Source organism: Rattus rattus, chromosome 4 (genome assembly GCF_011064425.1).
Source record: "Rattus rattus isolate New Zealand chromosome 4, Rrattus_CSIRO_v1, whole genome shotgun sequence".
NCBI lineage: Eukaryota > Metazoa > Chordata > Mammalia > Rodentia > Muridae > Rattus > Rattus rattus.
Window position 1 is genome coordinate 69,211,578 of NC_046157.1, and position 15,883 is coordinate 69,227,460.

The window sequence follows — 15,883 nt, forward strand, 5'->3', positions numbered from 1 at the left end:
AAGTCCTATCACCAACTTCAAACCACCAACAATTCTGCATGGATAAAGAAAATGCAACCACCTTGATTTATCTCTTCTCATCATCTTCTAACTCATTAGGTACTCAGGTATTCTTGGTTACCACACATGTGATGTTTTAAACTGATAATCAGATCAAGTCAGCTCCATCATTGTCTAAATTTCTGGGGCATCTTTCAATTGAACACAGAGCATCCTTCCTGTGGGTGGAAAGTCTACATTTCATAGCCCTGACCACACCCTACCAATCTTCCTTACTCACACAGCGATCTTAGAACTTGCTAGTTTCTCAAGTGTGTCCAAGTCTATCATTTTCTCATAGCCCTCCATGTAGTTTGAAATGATTTTTTTGTTTGCTCTTAGTAACACCTTCATAAAATGCAGGTCCTCTTTGCCCCGTGTGACACCCATCACAACTGAACAAAATGCATTTATTTGCATGGCTAATTTACATTTCGCTCACTGCCCCACTCCTGGTTACCTAGTCCTCCTGCAAAGATTAAGGCAAGAATGTTTTGTTGTTTTTAATTTGTTTTTGACTTACTAGGAAAGAATTAGAGTGTATATGAATGATTAGAGAAATATATTTAAGAAAAAATTTTAATAGCCTATACTGTAGCTATATGTTCTCCATACTTTTACATTCCATTTACTTTTTAAATACATTATAAAAAGTTGCCTCTATGAAGTAACATAAGGACAGAAGTACTTTATTTCACAAAGGCATTTAACAATGCTACATGTTAATTTGACAAATTTAAGGGTAGAACAATTTCAGTTGCCAGTTTTCGATAAATTATATTTTATTTCATTGAAATTAATTATACTAAGAATGTATGTCCATAGTAAATAAATATGTCCTGCAAAAAAGTGTTTTAATGTTAAAAACCAATGATCTCAAGTCAGTCTAAACATGAAAGGATGGGTTTCAGCATTTAAATCATTGGTACATGACTGGGACTTAAAAAGAGAGAGACAGTTATCCCATAGGTGTGAAAGAAAACGCGATCCACCTTTTGTTTTACTAGACAGTGCTGTTGGTACAAGAGCCTACCAAGAAGTTCTTATAAAAAAGTAAATGTGGGATTGATTCTCTGCTAACCACAAGGGGCTGTGTATTTTTTCAGCACGTACAGCTACCATTCCATTTTTAAGAAAATGAAGAGTGTGGTCCATGAGATTCGTGATAGAGCTTGTCACTGTCACCCAGGACGTCTGTATTGACTGACTCCTCCCCAAGTCCCGCAGTAGCGGGCAGCTTTCTAATATTCAGTCCAGAACTCTACCTTGCCCGTGTCATCCTTGGAAATGTCCCACCTGTTCTAATAAAGTTAACAACTGCTGTAGTTGTGTAAGAAAGGACTGAGGACTGTAGCTCCGTGGTAGAGTATTAACCAAATGTACTCCAAAAAAAGGAATGTAAAGAATGAAAGACTCAGGGAGAGGAGTGATGATGGCAGATCATAATCAAATACGATTCTATATAGAGTATCTGATGATATGACCATTCCATACATAATACAAGTCCATTCCCTACAATTTCAACTGCCGAAAACTCTTGGAATAAAATTTCAAGATTAAACAATCTTGTAACTACGCACTGCAACAGTAAGAAGGTTCAGTGAATCAAGAGTCTCATGCCACACGTGATGACCTGAGCCACACACATACCCGTACCCAGGACCCACGTGACAAGCGAGATTCAGCCTTAACAAGCACTCACTGTGGCATGCCCATGTGCACACAAAATTAATAAATGAAAAAGTCTACAAAGAAGTGCTCTACAAAGTACCCAGAGACCTCTCAAAAATAATATATGTAATTACTTTTAATTAACAAACATTTAATACAGGCTTTTAGAAGGTTTCGGTTGGTGGCTTTCTTTGTTTACCCAAGATTTTTAAAATCATCTTCTCTAACTTGTGACTGGCAGTGACGAGAACCTCTAACATACCCTGAGTCAAACATACTTCTGGAAGTTCTTTATCTATGAAACAAAAACGATAAAGTTTTATAAATCAAAAAGTTCATTGTGTATTTGAGCCTACACTGTGTTGCTAGAGAGTAGTCCTCACACAAGAATAGACCAGAACGTGACGATTGACACTAATTAAACGAAACGCCTGGCAAACTCAGTCCTTTCCTCTGAAACGGCTACTAAAACTCACACTCTGCATAAGTGATCATCACTGTCATCTTTCCACCTCACAGTGACTCCTAAAAGGGCAAAGCTCAAAAGTGTAAAAAAAAATATGTTTTGTTAGAAGCTGTCCAAGACTGACTGGAAGGACCTGAGATTCTGTTTCCCTCCATCTGCTGTATGAACTGAATTCCCTCCTGATTCTGTCCTGATGATACACAGACACCTCTCAATGATATGTTTTTAAGTTCTTATTTTATAGCCGGTATAGCCCATGCCTTCAATCACTGCACTTGGGAGGCAGAGGCAGGTGGATCTCTGAGTTCGAGGCCAGCTTGGTCTACATAGTAAGTTCCAAGACAGCTCTAAGTCAGCCAGAGCTACAGCGAGACCCTGTCTCAAAATAAATAAATAAATATAAGTAGCAATTTTTTTCCAGTCCATTTCACCAGAACCATTTGAACCCCTAAGAGGAACATTTTCATCATCCACGAATATATTTTGCAAACATATTATTCTATTAGCCAATGTTCATGTCTATTTCACACATAAGATTAACTTGCTTTTTCTGGCCTTCTCTTTTTATCCAAATGAAGAGAACTGGATAGTTGTGAGTCTACATTATCTTGGGAATTATTATTTACTGATACTATCAAAATATAATAAATTATTAAGAGGACTCAAAAAATGTGTCTTTGACATATGTTTTACCCCAAAGTCAAGTTTGTAGATATGCAGTGAATAAACTGTAAAAAGACTATCTTTGATTTATTAATACAACAATTATGTCCCGAGCAATAGCCTACTCCTCTGGTTTTGCTGCTAAGAACATGAGCAGATGTCTGCCTAGACCTAAGGGAATGCTTCTCCCTCAGGAGAAAACAGCTTAAATAGGAAGCAAACAACCATATGCTGATGGTTCTCTGCTTAGCAGATGACATCGAGAGCTATGTTCTACAATGAGAACCATAAGGGGCAAGGTTCGAAATAATTTTTCTCAAAAGTGAGTGTAATTATCCAAGATCAAAGCACTTGCGAAATATATTGTATCAAAGATTACACTATCCATTTGTACTGGGCACAAAATATATTTGAGTGTAGCAGAACAGGGCAATAAGAACTTTCCTAAAACATAACTTAAACTCTATTTAATAGCGTGATTCATCACAAACTGTAAAGCCTGGCTGGCAGGGAGACCATCTTGGATAGCTGAGTTGAATCTAAAACACATACGAGTTTTCATAAATTACAAAAACAACATCTTCAAGTATCTATGATCTGATTCAGATCTATCAGCTATATGTTATTCCTGCTCCACAAAAAAATAATAATTGAAAAACAATTTAGGAAAATACATCCAATACTAAAAGTTTCTTCTCTTGCAAAGCCAAAGTTTCCAGACTTCCTGGTATGAATATTGGAAATAAGCACTGTTCAGCATTTCTTGTTACAATTTTCAGATTCTGTAATTATATGGAGCAAGTATAACTGCATGAGAACTAAATTTTTAAGAAAGGGGAATGCAATTTTACTATAGGACAAGCATAGGCCTAGAAATATCATCTCTCCTACTTATCATGATAATACAGATGACAAAGAAACAAGAAATTCCTAAATATAACCAACCACCCCAGGCAGTTTCATAGTTACAGTATCTCTAACAAAAATATCAATGTGCAATAGTCAAGAATATTATTATTTCTACATAGAAATGAAGACATAATGAGTATTCTATATTTTTTTTTAAGTCTAAGGGATTGACAAATACTAGGAACCACGAACTCCAGTTGTTGTTACAGCTGTAAGACTTGGTTGAAACACAAGCAAAACACAGAAAAAATGTTTTTAAAGGCATTACCAACAACTGCTCCCTGAGACCCACGCTGCCTCAAGACACTTGTGTTAATGCTGTTACTGAGGCCACAGCATCACTGTGAAATTAGATGCAATCTCTGGCTTCCTGGCTGAGCCTTGGGGAGTGAGCGTAAGAACGGTTATTTTACTCATGGCACCTCAACTAAGGAAATGTGTAGAAAAACAAACAACGGGATATTCTAGGGAAAACAAAACAAAGCAAACTTTAACAGCATTCTCAGGCTTTCTGCACCTAACATGGCTGACGTCTGCCCTTACCATCAACAGACTTGATCAAGGACAGACCATACCAAAGGGCTGATTTGGGATTTAGAACATAATCAGGAAATGGAACAAAAGTAATATCAACTGTCCAAAATTAATGAGTTAAACAGTGTGATTTAAATTGCTACATGTTGATTTGCAGTGTGCTAAAGGAGATTTTTTTTTTTTTTTACTAAATAATACTTTCTAAGCATTCGGAACACAGAAATGCCTGTCTCGGGGCGGGTGATGGAAGCTAACACAGGGTCCAGTAAACAAGCTGCTTCTGCTCACTGTAATTAAAGTAGTGTGAAGACCACTCCACTCAAGTCAAACTTCTTCAGGATTTCAAAACATTATTATCTTTCATTTTTAAATCTTTATTAAATTATTTTGTTTATTTAAATTTGAAAAGTTGCCCTCTTCCTGGTCCCCCTTCCCTGAGTTCTTCACCCCATGCCCCCTACTCCCCACCGCTAAAAGGATGCTCCCCCACTTGCCCACCTACACCAACTTCGCCCCCACCAGCATCTCTCTTCCCTGGGGCATCAAGTTTCCACAGGATTAAGCGCATCCTCTCCCACTGAGGCCAGACAAGGCCGACCTCTGCTACACCTGTGCCCGGGGCCAGAACCCAGCCCCTGTATCTTCCTTAGTTTCTGACTTAGTGTCTGGGAGCTCTGAGGGGACTGAATGATTTGACACTGTTGTTCTTCCTATAGGGTTTCAATTCCATTCAGCTCCTTCCATCCTTCTAACTCTTCCATAATAGTCCCAACCTCAATCCCACGGTTGGCTTTAAGTATTTCTGCATTTGTCTCAGTCAGCTGCTAAGACAGCCTCTCAGAAGAAAGCCATCTCGGCTCCTGACTGGGCACATAATACAGCCTCAGTAATAGTCTCAGGATTTGTTGTGTGCACCGAATAAAGCCCAAGTTGGGCCAGCCATTGGGTGGTGTTCCTTTCAGTCTCTGCTCCATTTTTGTCCTGCATTTCCTTTGGACAGGAGACCCAAAATTTTTTAACCAGAGAACTTCTCCAGCCGACAAACAACTGAGCAAAGTGGAAGGATATAAAAGTAACTCAATAAATCAGTGGTCTGCCTTTATACAAACGATAAACAGGCTGGGAAAGAAAATGGGGGGAAAACACCCTTCACAATAGTCACAAATAAGTGAGAGATCTGTAGGACAAGAACTTCCGAGTCTCTCAAGAAAGAAATAGACGAAGATCTCAGAAAAGAGAGAGACCTCCCATGTTCACAGATTGGTAGAATTAACAGAGTTAAAATGGCCGTCCTACTAAAAGCAATCTACAAAATTCCAACTCAATTCCTCACAGAGATAGGGCGATTCTCAAATTCATCTGGAACAACAAAAAACCCAGGATAGCAAAAACCATTCTCAGCAATAAAAGAACTTCTGGAGAAATCACCATCCCTGACCTCATGCTGTACTACAGAGCAATAGTGATAAAAAAAATAATACTGGAATAAAATTGAAGACCCAGAAATAAACCCACACACCTATGGTCACTTGATCTTTGACAAAGAAGTCAAAACCATGCAGTGAAAAAAAAATAAATAAAGCATTCTCAATAAACGGTTCTGGTCTAACTGGCGGCCTACATGTGGAAAACGTTATTATCTTTAGTGAGGACACATATATCAAACTGCCATTAATACCTTACTAAATTTGAGAAGTAGAAAATATTTATACACTTCTCTATTCTAAGTATTTTCTTACAACATTTTTAAATGTTTCTACTACAGTCAGTAAATTATAATATTCCTTTGTATTTGGAACACAGGGAGGAGCACAGGGCTAAAAAATCTGTGAATTGACCATAAAGTGCTCTGAATTTGGTTTCGATTTCCATGAAAGTATTTACCAAAATTCTCAAGATGATGAGATGTCTAACTTGATAGGAAACTTAACTAGAAACTAACACTGTCTTTAAAATGCATGCACAGAAGCCTTTAGCCAAAGGAGAAGCTTTCTAAAAGCCCATTCAGGCAGGGTGTCGTGAAGCTGGACGTGTTTTGTAAAGGAAGCTCTACAAGAGACAGGTCGATCAAATCAGGTCTCTAACTACCTCCTAACTACTGAAAGGGACAGAAGTGGCGCAGAGGAGGACCGCAGGGAAGCATGATTGGTTTGCTCCATCTGTTAGCACACAGTTCACTGCCTGTGGGTTTCCTTCCGGCCTTCGGGGTTCCCACTGGTTTGGGGGGTTTGTTTGTTTGTTTGTTTGTTTGTTTGTTTGTTTGTTTGTTTGTTTTGCATCTCTCTCCCCTTTTTTATTTGTTCGGCTTGCTGTTTTTAACGCAATTAGGAAACAACACGCATCTGCTCTACTAGCTTTTCTGATCATCGTCTGCATTTATTTTTGGATTTTACCTACTTCAATTTTACCTCAATGAAGAATGATTATTCTATAAAAAAAATTGATAAAAATTACAGAGGTGTGGATGATGACTGTCAAAACATGTACACATGTTTATAAACAGGGAGGCATTCAAGTGTTTTTATTATATTCTCTCTAACGTTGAGCTTAAAATAAAATGCTGGGATCGAAGCTTCCGTGTCTCTTATGAATTTAGTTCCGAGACCTTCGCTTTGAGTCAAGTCAATAAGAATAAGGTTTATGGCTTATTGATTTAAACAAGAAGCAGGTTTCATGGAACCACTTTTAGAGTTTGAAATGAATGTGTGGCAAGGTCTGTGACCCCAGCTTTGAGGAAGCTGAGGCAGGACACTTGAAAACTGAAGGCCAGAATTCAGTACACAGTAAAATCCTGACTCAAAACAGAACAAAAACTAAGAAAATCTTAATGTGAATGAAAGTGGTTATTTTTATATGATTTACTTATATTTTCTGTTTTCCCTTAATATCAGTTATTTTGGGCAGTATATCTCAATGTGAGTACCATAAACCTTAGTAAGGGGGGTGGTTCCAAACCATTTACTAACTTTGGAGCTCATTCTATGTTAATATTATGATTTATCTCTAAATGTAATTATTTATGTGTGGAGCTATGTGTTCAAGTTCTAGTTGAATGAAAAAGACTATGAAAAGATATTTAAATAAAGCTAGGACATTATTCATGCTAGAATATGAGTTCTCCTGAGACACCCCAAGCATATATTAAAAGATCCATAAGTAATTAAATATATTTCAAATTAATTCATGTGACTCTTACTTCTTTTTCCAGCCCCTTTGTATAAATTACAGATTTCTGACACATGCATAACAGGATTCTTTCAAGTGAAGGGAACGTTTTAACTACCCTCTGAATAGGGGTAAGAAGAGAAGTCAGATTCATATCAAATACAATGAATATCAATAGTACAAATATAGCAATTTAATAATTCAACAAATCCCTTTTGTGATCATTTCAGAAGCGCTGTATTGGATATGTGCAGAAATTAGCAGGAAGTAAGCAAAGGCATCAGGATACCATACACCTGTTTCTCCCCAAGCCTTGCTACCATCACAGGGTAGGAAGCATCCAAATACAATTTCTGGCATGGCATACTACATAACTTACAAACTAAATCTTACTCATTCAACACAGCTAGAACAAACAATGGAAGGTGTCTTAGTCAGGGTCTTACTGCTGTGAACAGATACCATGACCAATGCAACTCTTATAAGGACAACATTTAACTGGGGCTGGCTTACAGGCTCAGAGGTTCAGTCCATTATCATCAAGATGGAGCACGGCAGCATCCAGGCAGGCATGGCACTGGACGAGCTGAGAGTTCTACATCCTTACCCAAAGGAAGTCAGGGGCAGACTGGAGAAGACTGGCTTCCAAGAAGTGAGGATGAGGGTTTTAGAGCCCAAGCTCACAGTGACACACCTATGCCAACAAGGCCACACCTCCAAATAGTGTCACTCCCTGAGCTAGACATACTCAAACCACTGCATTCCTCTCCCTGGCCCCTATAGGTTTATTCAAACGCATGGATCTATGGGGGCTATCTCTAACCATAGCATAATTTAAAAAAAGTACATTTAGTCCAACTTCTAAGTCCTTATAGTCTATAGAATCTCAACAAAATTCCAAGTTTCAAACTGTCTTCTGAGATTCACCCAATCACAGAGGGGAAGACAGGGGTCTCAGTGAAAACACTCGGCAGAAAACCATTTCTGTATCTCTGTGTAATGCGACTCACACTGAACACCCAAAAAGGACGAGGAGTGAGGAAAAGGGACACAAGAAGCTCTGTTCATACACAGCTAGACTCTCCTCCTACAAAGTCTGGAACATGGGCGCTATTTCTTACTGCCACTGCCAACGTGCATGATCCCACCATGCAATTTCCCCCGGAAAAGAGAGCTCACGTTACTTACTAGCTACCTCCAGCGACGCGTTGTGGCTCACAGCCTCTCCGAGGTAATTCCTTGCTACACAGATGTAGACCCCTTCGTCGGGCCTACTCTTCCGTCCATGCACTATGCGTAAGAAAAATAAAGATCCACTTGGCAGCAGCATCCGGTGTGAGCGAGGGTCGTCTTTGTCCGTTTCCACTCTTTCCCCGCCCTTGTACCATTCTATAGTCGGGGTAGGGCGGCCTTCAGCTTTACAGTTGAGGGTGGCGGGTTCCCCTTTAGAGACGATCAGGTCTGAAGGGTGCTCAACAATGCGCGGTGGGAAATCTTCCTGACGGAGACGGGAGCCTGCAGAAGAGTTGAACAAACGTTTGATATTTCATCTGAAAACGGTTAAAGGTCTCTCGCGTCAGAAGCACAGATTGGACGCTATTTAAACATCGCCTCGAATGGACGCGTCCTTCCTAACCTTGGTTTGAAACACTCCCAGGGTCCACCTTGTCCACGGCTGCCATTTCTGAACGCTTTTTGACTCTGTACTTAGAAAAATCCTCCTGTTTAACTCTGCCTGTATAGATGCTGCATGCTGGTCCTTGCAGAAACCATGGGAATGTCTTTTTAAAACCTTTTTCAAATGGTATGTGTGATGTCTAGTTTCAGTTGGCAACTGGAAGTAATCAAGACTCACCCAAGAAGGGTGGTTCAAGGTTGTACATTAAGTTGGTCCATTGGGCAGATCTGCGGGGGTTTATCTTAATTACATGATTGAGGTGGGAAGAGCTGCCCATTGTTGGTGGCACCGGTCCCTGGACCTGAGATTTCAGATTATATAAGAACGGGACATATTGCAACTTGATATGTCATGTTTGGATGGTAGCCCTGGGAGGCCTGCTCTGTTCTGAAGGCAAATGAAGGAGGAGTGGATCTTGTGTGGGCATGTGGCAAGGAGGAAGAGAACCAGGAGTTGACATTGCAGTTAGAATGTAGTATATGAGAGAAGAATTTTTAGAAAGACAGAACAGGAAAAGTGAGCTGAAGACAAGCATGAGTGCATTCGCCCATGGTTTTCTGTTCTCGATGATGGGTGTAGCAGGACTACCTGCTGTAAGTTCCGGTAGGCTTGCTTCTCTGCCCGGATGGGCTGTAACCCGGAACCGGGAAGCAGGTAAGCCCTCTGTCCCTCGGTCATCATCGTTTATTTCTGCAGCAGGATAAGAAGCGAGAACATTGCCTTTCTTCGCAGAGGAATAGCACCGGCTAAAGAGGTTCTGGAATATTGCCAGCAATAGCATACATTCCCAGAATCCTCCTTTAACCAGCACAAGATGACTGTCTAATAAGCATTCTCTGGATACCAATGAACGTTTCTGTCCTACTAAAAAGAACCCTTTTTGAGGGGTGTCATTTTATTTTAAATCAATACTCAGCACGTTATATGTTGCTAGGACTTTTTAAAAGGAAAGGGTGGGCTTTTTTTAAGATTTATTTTTACTTTATGTATAGGAGCATTTGCAAGCATGCACGTATGTGTACCGTGTGCATGTCCATGCCTGGTGCTCACAGCGGCCAGAAAAAGGAATCAGATCTCCTGGAACAAGAGTTACAGATGGTTGTGAACCGCTATGTGGGTGCCCAGAAGCAAATCCAAGTCCTCTGCTTAGAGCCCTGAGTGCTTTGAACCCCCGAGCCATCTAGCACCACCAAAGTATGTTTTTGCTATGAAAAGAGCCTTTAAAACAGACTCAAAATGTAATTAAATGGCAAAGGATTATATGCATCTGTATATATGCATATATGTGTATATATGTATTTTCAAGGGAATTTTTTTATTTCAAGAAAGCAAGTTTAAATACTAGCAAAGGAGAAGGGATATTTCTGGGTGTATGCTGCATTATGGGCCTCAGAGGCCAATTTATCAAGATAGTTCTTATATGTATATATCGGTTAAATATACCCTGTGGCGATATTTTTTTGGGGGGGGCAATAAAATTAAACCTCAAAACCAGGGACCGTGTTTGTGGTTGTATAAAGGAGAATGTAGGCTCTGGTACTTGGTCCCCAGCTGGTGGAGTTGTATGGAGAGGTTTCCAGGGCACCGTCTTGCTGGAGGAGATATGCCACTGGAGACTGTACGCCCTCGGCTGTTTTTAGTGTGCTCTATCTTCTTCATGCTTGCCCATTAAAGACATGGTCTGCATGCTCCTGCCACCAGGCATGTAGCTTCACCAGGATGGGGCCCCATCTTTACACCCCTGCCATCCTAACTGTGATCCCTTCTGCCTGGAGCTTTAGAAAAGCCCCCTTTCATAGTCCACTGAGATGTAGTCAGAAGCTTTTGAACTCATTTGCTCTCAAGACCTTTTTATTCCCTCAGCCCTCACTCCACACAGCCTGCTCACGCCTTCCTCTGCCTTCTGTTTGCACCGCAACCACACTGTGTTTCCTTCTGCCCTAGCAAATGCCTGCCACAGGCATGGGACTCCAAATAAACTACGCTCCTCAATCCCCAGGCTTCCAAGCCTCCAGTCTCCCTAACTTTCCCCACCAAGTTCCCTTCCACAACCTAAAGAGTGCCATGTAAACACCCTCAGTGAGAGTCACCATTGATTTTATTTATCTAATGCGCCCAGTGTTTCCCCTTCCAGACAGCTACGTGAGACCTGTGGGCTTCCTCAGCATCTCAACAGTTGTCTGCTGAGGAGGGCCAAGTGCCAAGCACGTTACAATATTCCACAAGCATGGGTAGAAACACTGAGGAAAATGAATAAAGGGCTACAAGGGAAGATCTAACTGGGAAGAGGGGGCTGACTGAATCACAGAGTCTAGATCGGGGTACGGTAACACAGGTCTGTACCTAACACTTGGAGGCAAGAGGGTCAACACTTCAAGTTCCTTCTTGGCTATACTGTTAGTTTGAGGCCCAACTGGACCACTGCAGACCACATTTCCAAACAAACAAACAAAGGGGGAAAAACACTCAGGAAATATTAGGAAAAGTAGAAGCTTTGCCTTTTAAAATAATCAGTGTGAGGTGTGCTCTGCCACATTTTGTATTTGTATTTATGTTATTGATAAATACTATAATTCACAGGTTTTTCCTAGGGCAACGACTCTATTAATAATCTCAGTGACTAAGAGTTTCATAACCTGGGGCTGAGGAGATGGCTCAGTAGATGGAGAGCTTGCAGTGCAAGCATGAAGGTCTCAGTTTACATCCACAGTACACAGGCAAATCCAGGCACAGGGGGCACGTATCCAGGATGGGGTACAGGGTAGCAGTCAGAGAGATGGTGAAGAGTTCCTTATTGGCCAGCCAGTCTACCCAAAGGCTAAAACCTGGAAGAGCGGTATGGGGAAGCCAGCAACGTCAGCTTCTGGCTTCCCAGGCACAGGCACTGGAACTTGCGTTTGCCACACAGAGGTGTGGTGGGGTCCACAGAGGCAGACAGAGACGGGGGAGAGAACAGCAGAGAAACAGCAATGGTTTAGAACATGGTACCCCGCGTGTTATACATTCTTTACAGGGTGGCAGATTTGACAAGGGGAAGAAATAAGCCAGCAAAAGAAAGAATTTAGAAACTCTTCCAGTTCTTACAATGGCTCTACTAAAGAAAATGGAATTCAGGTTGGCTTCCAGGTTGGTGGTAATTAGCAGGGCTGAGGGCCTCGGTGTATCATTAGGCCTGAGAACGGCTGTAATCATGAAAGACAGAGACTGGTGATAATCAGCTAAGGAGGTGGTGCACAGTTAAAGAGATCTCAGATTATGAAGGTCCATTTGAGGTAGGAAATAAGGTTACAGATGCAGCTAGGACATAAAGGAAGGGCTCTGAAGACAACGCCTGCCGCTAAGAGAAGGGTCAGGAGCCTCTACACTTGAGAAGGTCCCTAAGAATGAGCCAAGAAGGAAAATGAGCCATGAGGGAGAGAAAGGCAGGGAATTCACTCAAGGCACAGCTACGAGACTACCCAGCCTACGGAAGGGATCTGTCAGAAATTGAGAGGCACAAACCTGAAGAAAAATAAAAGAAATTGCAAAAGTAGAAAAATGGAAGAAAAAAGGAGACAGCAGGCTAGGCCTTGACCATTGAGTCAGAGTCTACAAGGTTGTTAAAGTGTGTGTGTGTGTGTGTGTGTGTGTGTGTGTGTGTGTGTGTGTGTTCTGTCTGTGTGTGTGTGTGTGGTGTTCACACTTGGAGGCCAGAGGCAAGTGGCCCACCCTCCTCCATGGCACAGCATTTACTGAGCCCAGATCTCTCACTGAACCTGCAGTTCACAGATTGACTACATTGCCTTGCCAGTGACTTCGAGGGACGTTGCTGTCCCTGCAGTGATGGGGTCATAGACCTGTGCTTTGTTACCAGGAAAATTTTTTTTTTTATGTTCATGCTGAGTATCAAATTCAGGTCTTCATGTTCCCACTGGAACCCACGCTCCCCACTGAGCCATCTTGTCAGCTGGAAAAATCATGAAAAAACAAACAAAAAATAAACCTTTTAAAGTAAAGGCTATTGCTCTGGTTGAAGGAATTAGGTTGAATAAAGTTAACATAAAGGCATAAAGCAGACTAAGTTGGGGAGATTAGATACAATGTGTTTGAACCTTCAAATTATGACTTGACGAACCTGTACTTAGACACTGGCAGAAAGGACAGCAGGGACACACTGGACACGGTGAGTTAAACAACCAACAGAGGCTCCTCTCTGACAATATGGAGTGTGGTGAAGAAGGACGCTCAGAAGGCAGGAGACACAGAGTAGAGACACTGAACCCCCTGCATCACTGGTGGCTGGAGTAGCGTTTCCGTGAACACAGAGATAAAACAAACATGAGAGGGAAAAGGGTTGGGTGAAATCCTAAAACGTTGGTTGTTTTGGAAAACCCAGAGAGAGTTGACGAGTTGACGGCTGTGTCTCCAATTTTAACCTGAGAATCACAATCTCAGCTAGAGAAAGAGACTAGGAAAGAGCTGGGGCAAAAATCCTGGGAAAGTATGAAACTGTCTGGGAGGAAGGTGTAGGGGAAGTCACGGCCGATTGCCGAACCTGGAGACGGCCCAGGTTCCACTGTAGCGCACTGTGGCTGAGGAGGGTCTCCATCCGACCTTCAGTTCCCCAGAGCTGGACCACCGCCAGCAGGACATCAGGGAATTGAGATCTCAGACCCAAGTTTTCACCACCATGTTTGTACAGCAGTATCCAGTAAACGCTCCAGCAATAAAAATGCTTTCTGTATTATGAATGACTAATTTTGAAATTCTCCATGGGATACACTTTCCCCACATTGTTAATAACGTTTCTCATATTAGAGGAAAAGAGCTGAGGTTCTCAGAGTCTAGTCTTACTGATGTTCAACCGGGTCGGCCAAAAGAATGTATGCGATCCGCTCCATTTCCAAAGCTTATTTAGGTATTGAAATCTTTCCTTTTTAAACCAGGGGCTTCTACTGGATTTTGTTTGTGAGGAGAACATTTGAATAGAAAACGTACACAATTAAGTACGCAGTAACCGGAAGAGAGTAACAAGGTGATCAGACAAGCAGCTCTACCACTGAAACGGAACCAAGGACTTTGGAGATCACAACACAGCATGGAAGTGTTTTAACTCTTTATCATGTGTGATGCTCAGAAAAGGGACTGTGCAGTATTTGACTCAGCTCCTTAATGAGTTTCCCTAGGTAACAAAAACACGAACACCAGTCATCATCTTCACTGAAACTACAGCAAATGATTTTTTTGTGCTCCGACAGAAGCAGGAAGGAATGAACAGACAATAAGGTACTGAGGTGCTGTTGGTATCTCCCATCCACTGCTTTAACAGCATCTTTCTGAAGTGGATGTTGTTAATATGATGTCAACACGCTGTCCTGAAGCTCACAGGCCATTCAGTTGGGAGGTGGCAGTGCTGGGTTTTAGTCCCAGGGAAATGCAAAACTCTTGCGGTTTCCAAACAGTCCATATGTAAATATGGGCTGTCCCATGAATTTTCCCACACCGAAATCATTCATTTTGATGTCTTGCTTCTAAGATGTTGGTGACAAAATTATCCACAAGCTGTCAGGTCTGAAGGCCTTTGCTTTTCCTTCTCCATAAAAAAGAGTATTTACCTGAAAACCCAATGAACTTAGTAAAGCCTTCCTTCTCAATGCTTTCCTTGTACTCTGTCTTCTTGCCTAAATACAAGTTCAAATTGCTAAGCACCCTTACAGTGTTAGTTATCAGACCGCTGAGAGTTTCAGCTTGCAAACACCTACGTGTATAATTGAGACTATTTTCATAGCTGAGGAGTGTGGTGGTATGCATGCAATCCCAGCATTCAGACGGCTGAGGAGGGAAGACCAGTTATTCCAGAACAGCCTGGGCTACACGGTGGCAACCTCATGTAAGAAAAGATAACTGAGCTATGGAGAGAGCCCAGGGGTAAAGTGCTTACGTCAGAAGCATGGGGGACCTGAGTTCAAATCATCAGGACTAAATAACATTGGGTAGAGAAGTACACATCTGTCGGGTCAGTGTTCCTACAACAAGATGAAAGTGAGGACACAGGGCCCTTTCCTGTAAGCTCATTGCTATGCTGTAACGCACCACCAGAGGAAAATAAAGGAGAAGCTGTCTTGTGATGGGAGGCAAGGAACAACGCCAAGTGTGACCTCTGACCCATCATGGCATGCCTTGCACCACCATTATAGTTATGCCAATTTGTGGATTTTTTATATGAAAAGATAAAAGGTATATAGAATAGTTGGCAAAACCCACACTCTGTGCAGTAACTCAATAGTTACAAAAAGACAAAGTAAAAAGGACAGAGAGAATGGCACATTAACGAGAAACTGAGATGACCCCGTTGTTCCTTAACAAGCACTAGGAAGACACTGTCCTTTAAGAAGGACGTAGGATGTTAATGTCCACCGCCCTCAAGAAGAACATCGGTGGCTCCCTGGGGATGTAACACCACTAAATTCAGCAAGATCAGCAACACAGAAAAGAGCTGGGCAGAATTCCTTCAAGAACGGCCCAGTTGGAAGATAAAATATAAACAAGAGTGACTGAAATATCTAAATATTTACACAACCACAGCTGGAAAGAGACACACACGTAAGTGCTAAGTATTTCAGGGAAATACATCAAAGTCACATGAGATTTACAATGAAGAATCCAAGCTCCTAGCTGGATGTCAACGTCCCCCCACCTACTGAGACATTACTTACAGAAACACAAACGAGCAACCGCTCCAGAAATATTGGCTGTACTAATATTCTAGTCAGGCCTGT

General features: G+C 41.6%; 1 protein-coding gene across 1 annotated transcript in view; it reads right to left on the reverse strand.

Moving 5' to 3' along the window:
• Window positions 1-8,301: 8,301 nt before the first annotated feature.
• Window positions 8,302-15,883, reverse strand: part of LOC116899052 (roundabout homolog 1-like) — a 573,719-nt gene continuing 566,137 nt past the window's right edge. Inside the window, exon 3 of the mRNA XM_032900524.1 lies at window positions 8,302-8,962. Coding sequence (XP_032756415.1) covers window positions 8,628-8,962 — 335 coding nt within the window. The 3' untranslated portion in view covers window positions 8,302-8,627. The remainder of the gene's footprint in view (window positions 8,963-15,883) is intronic.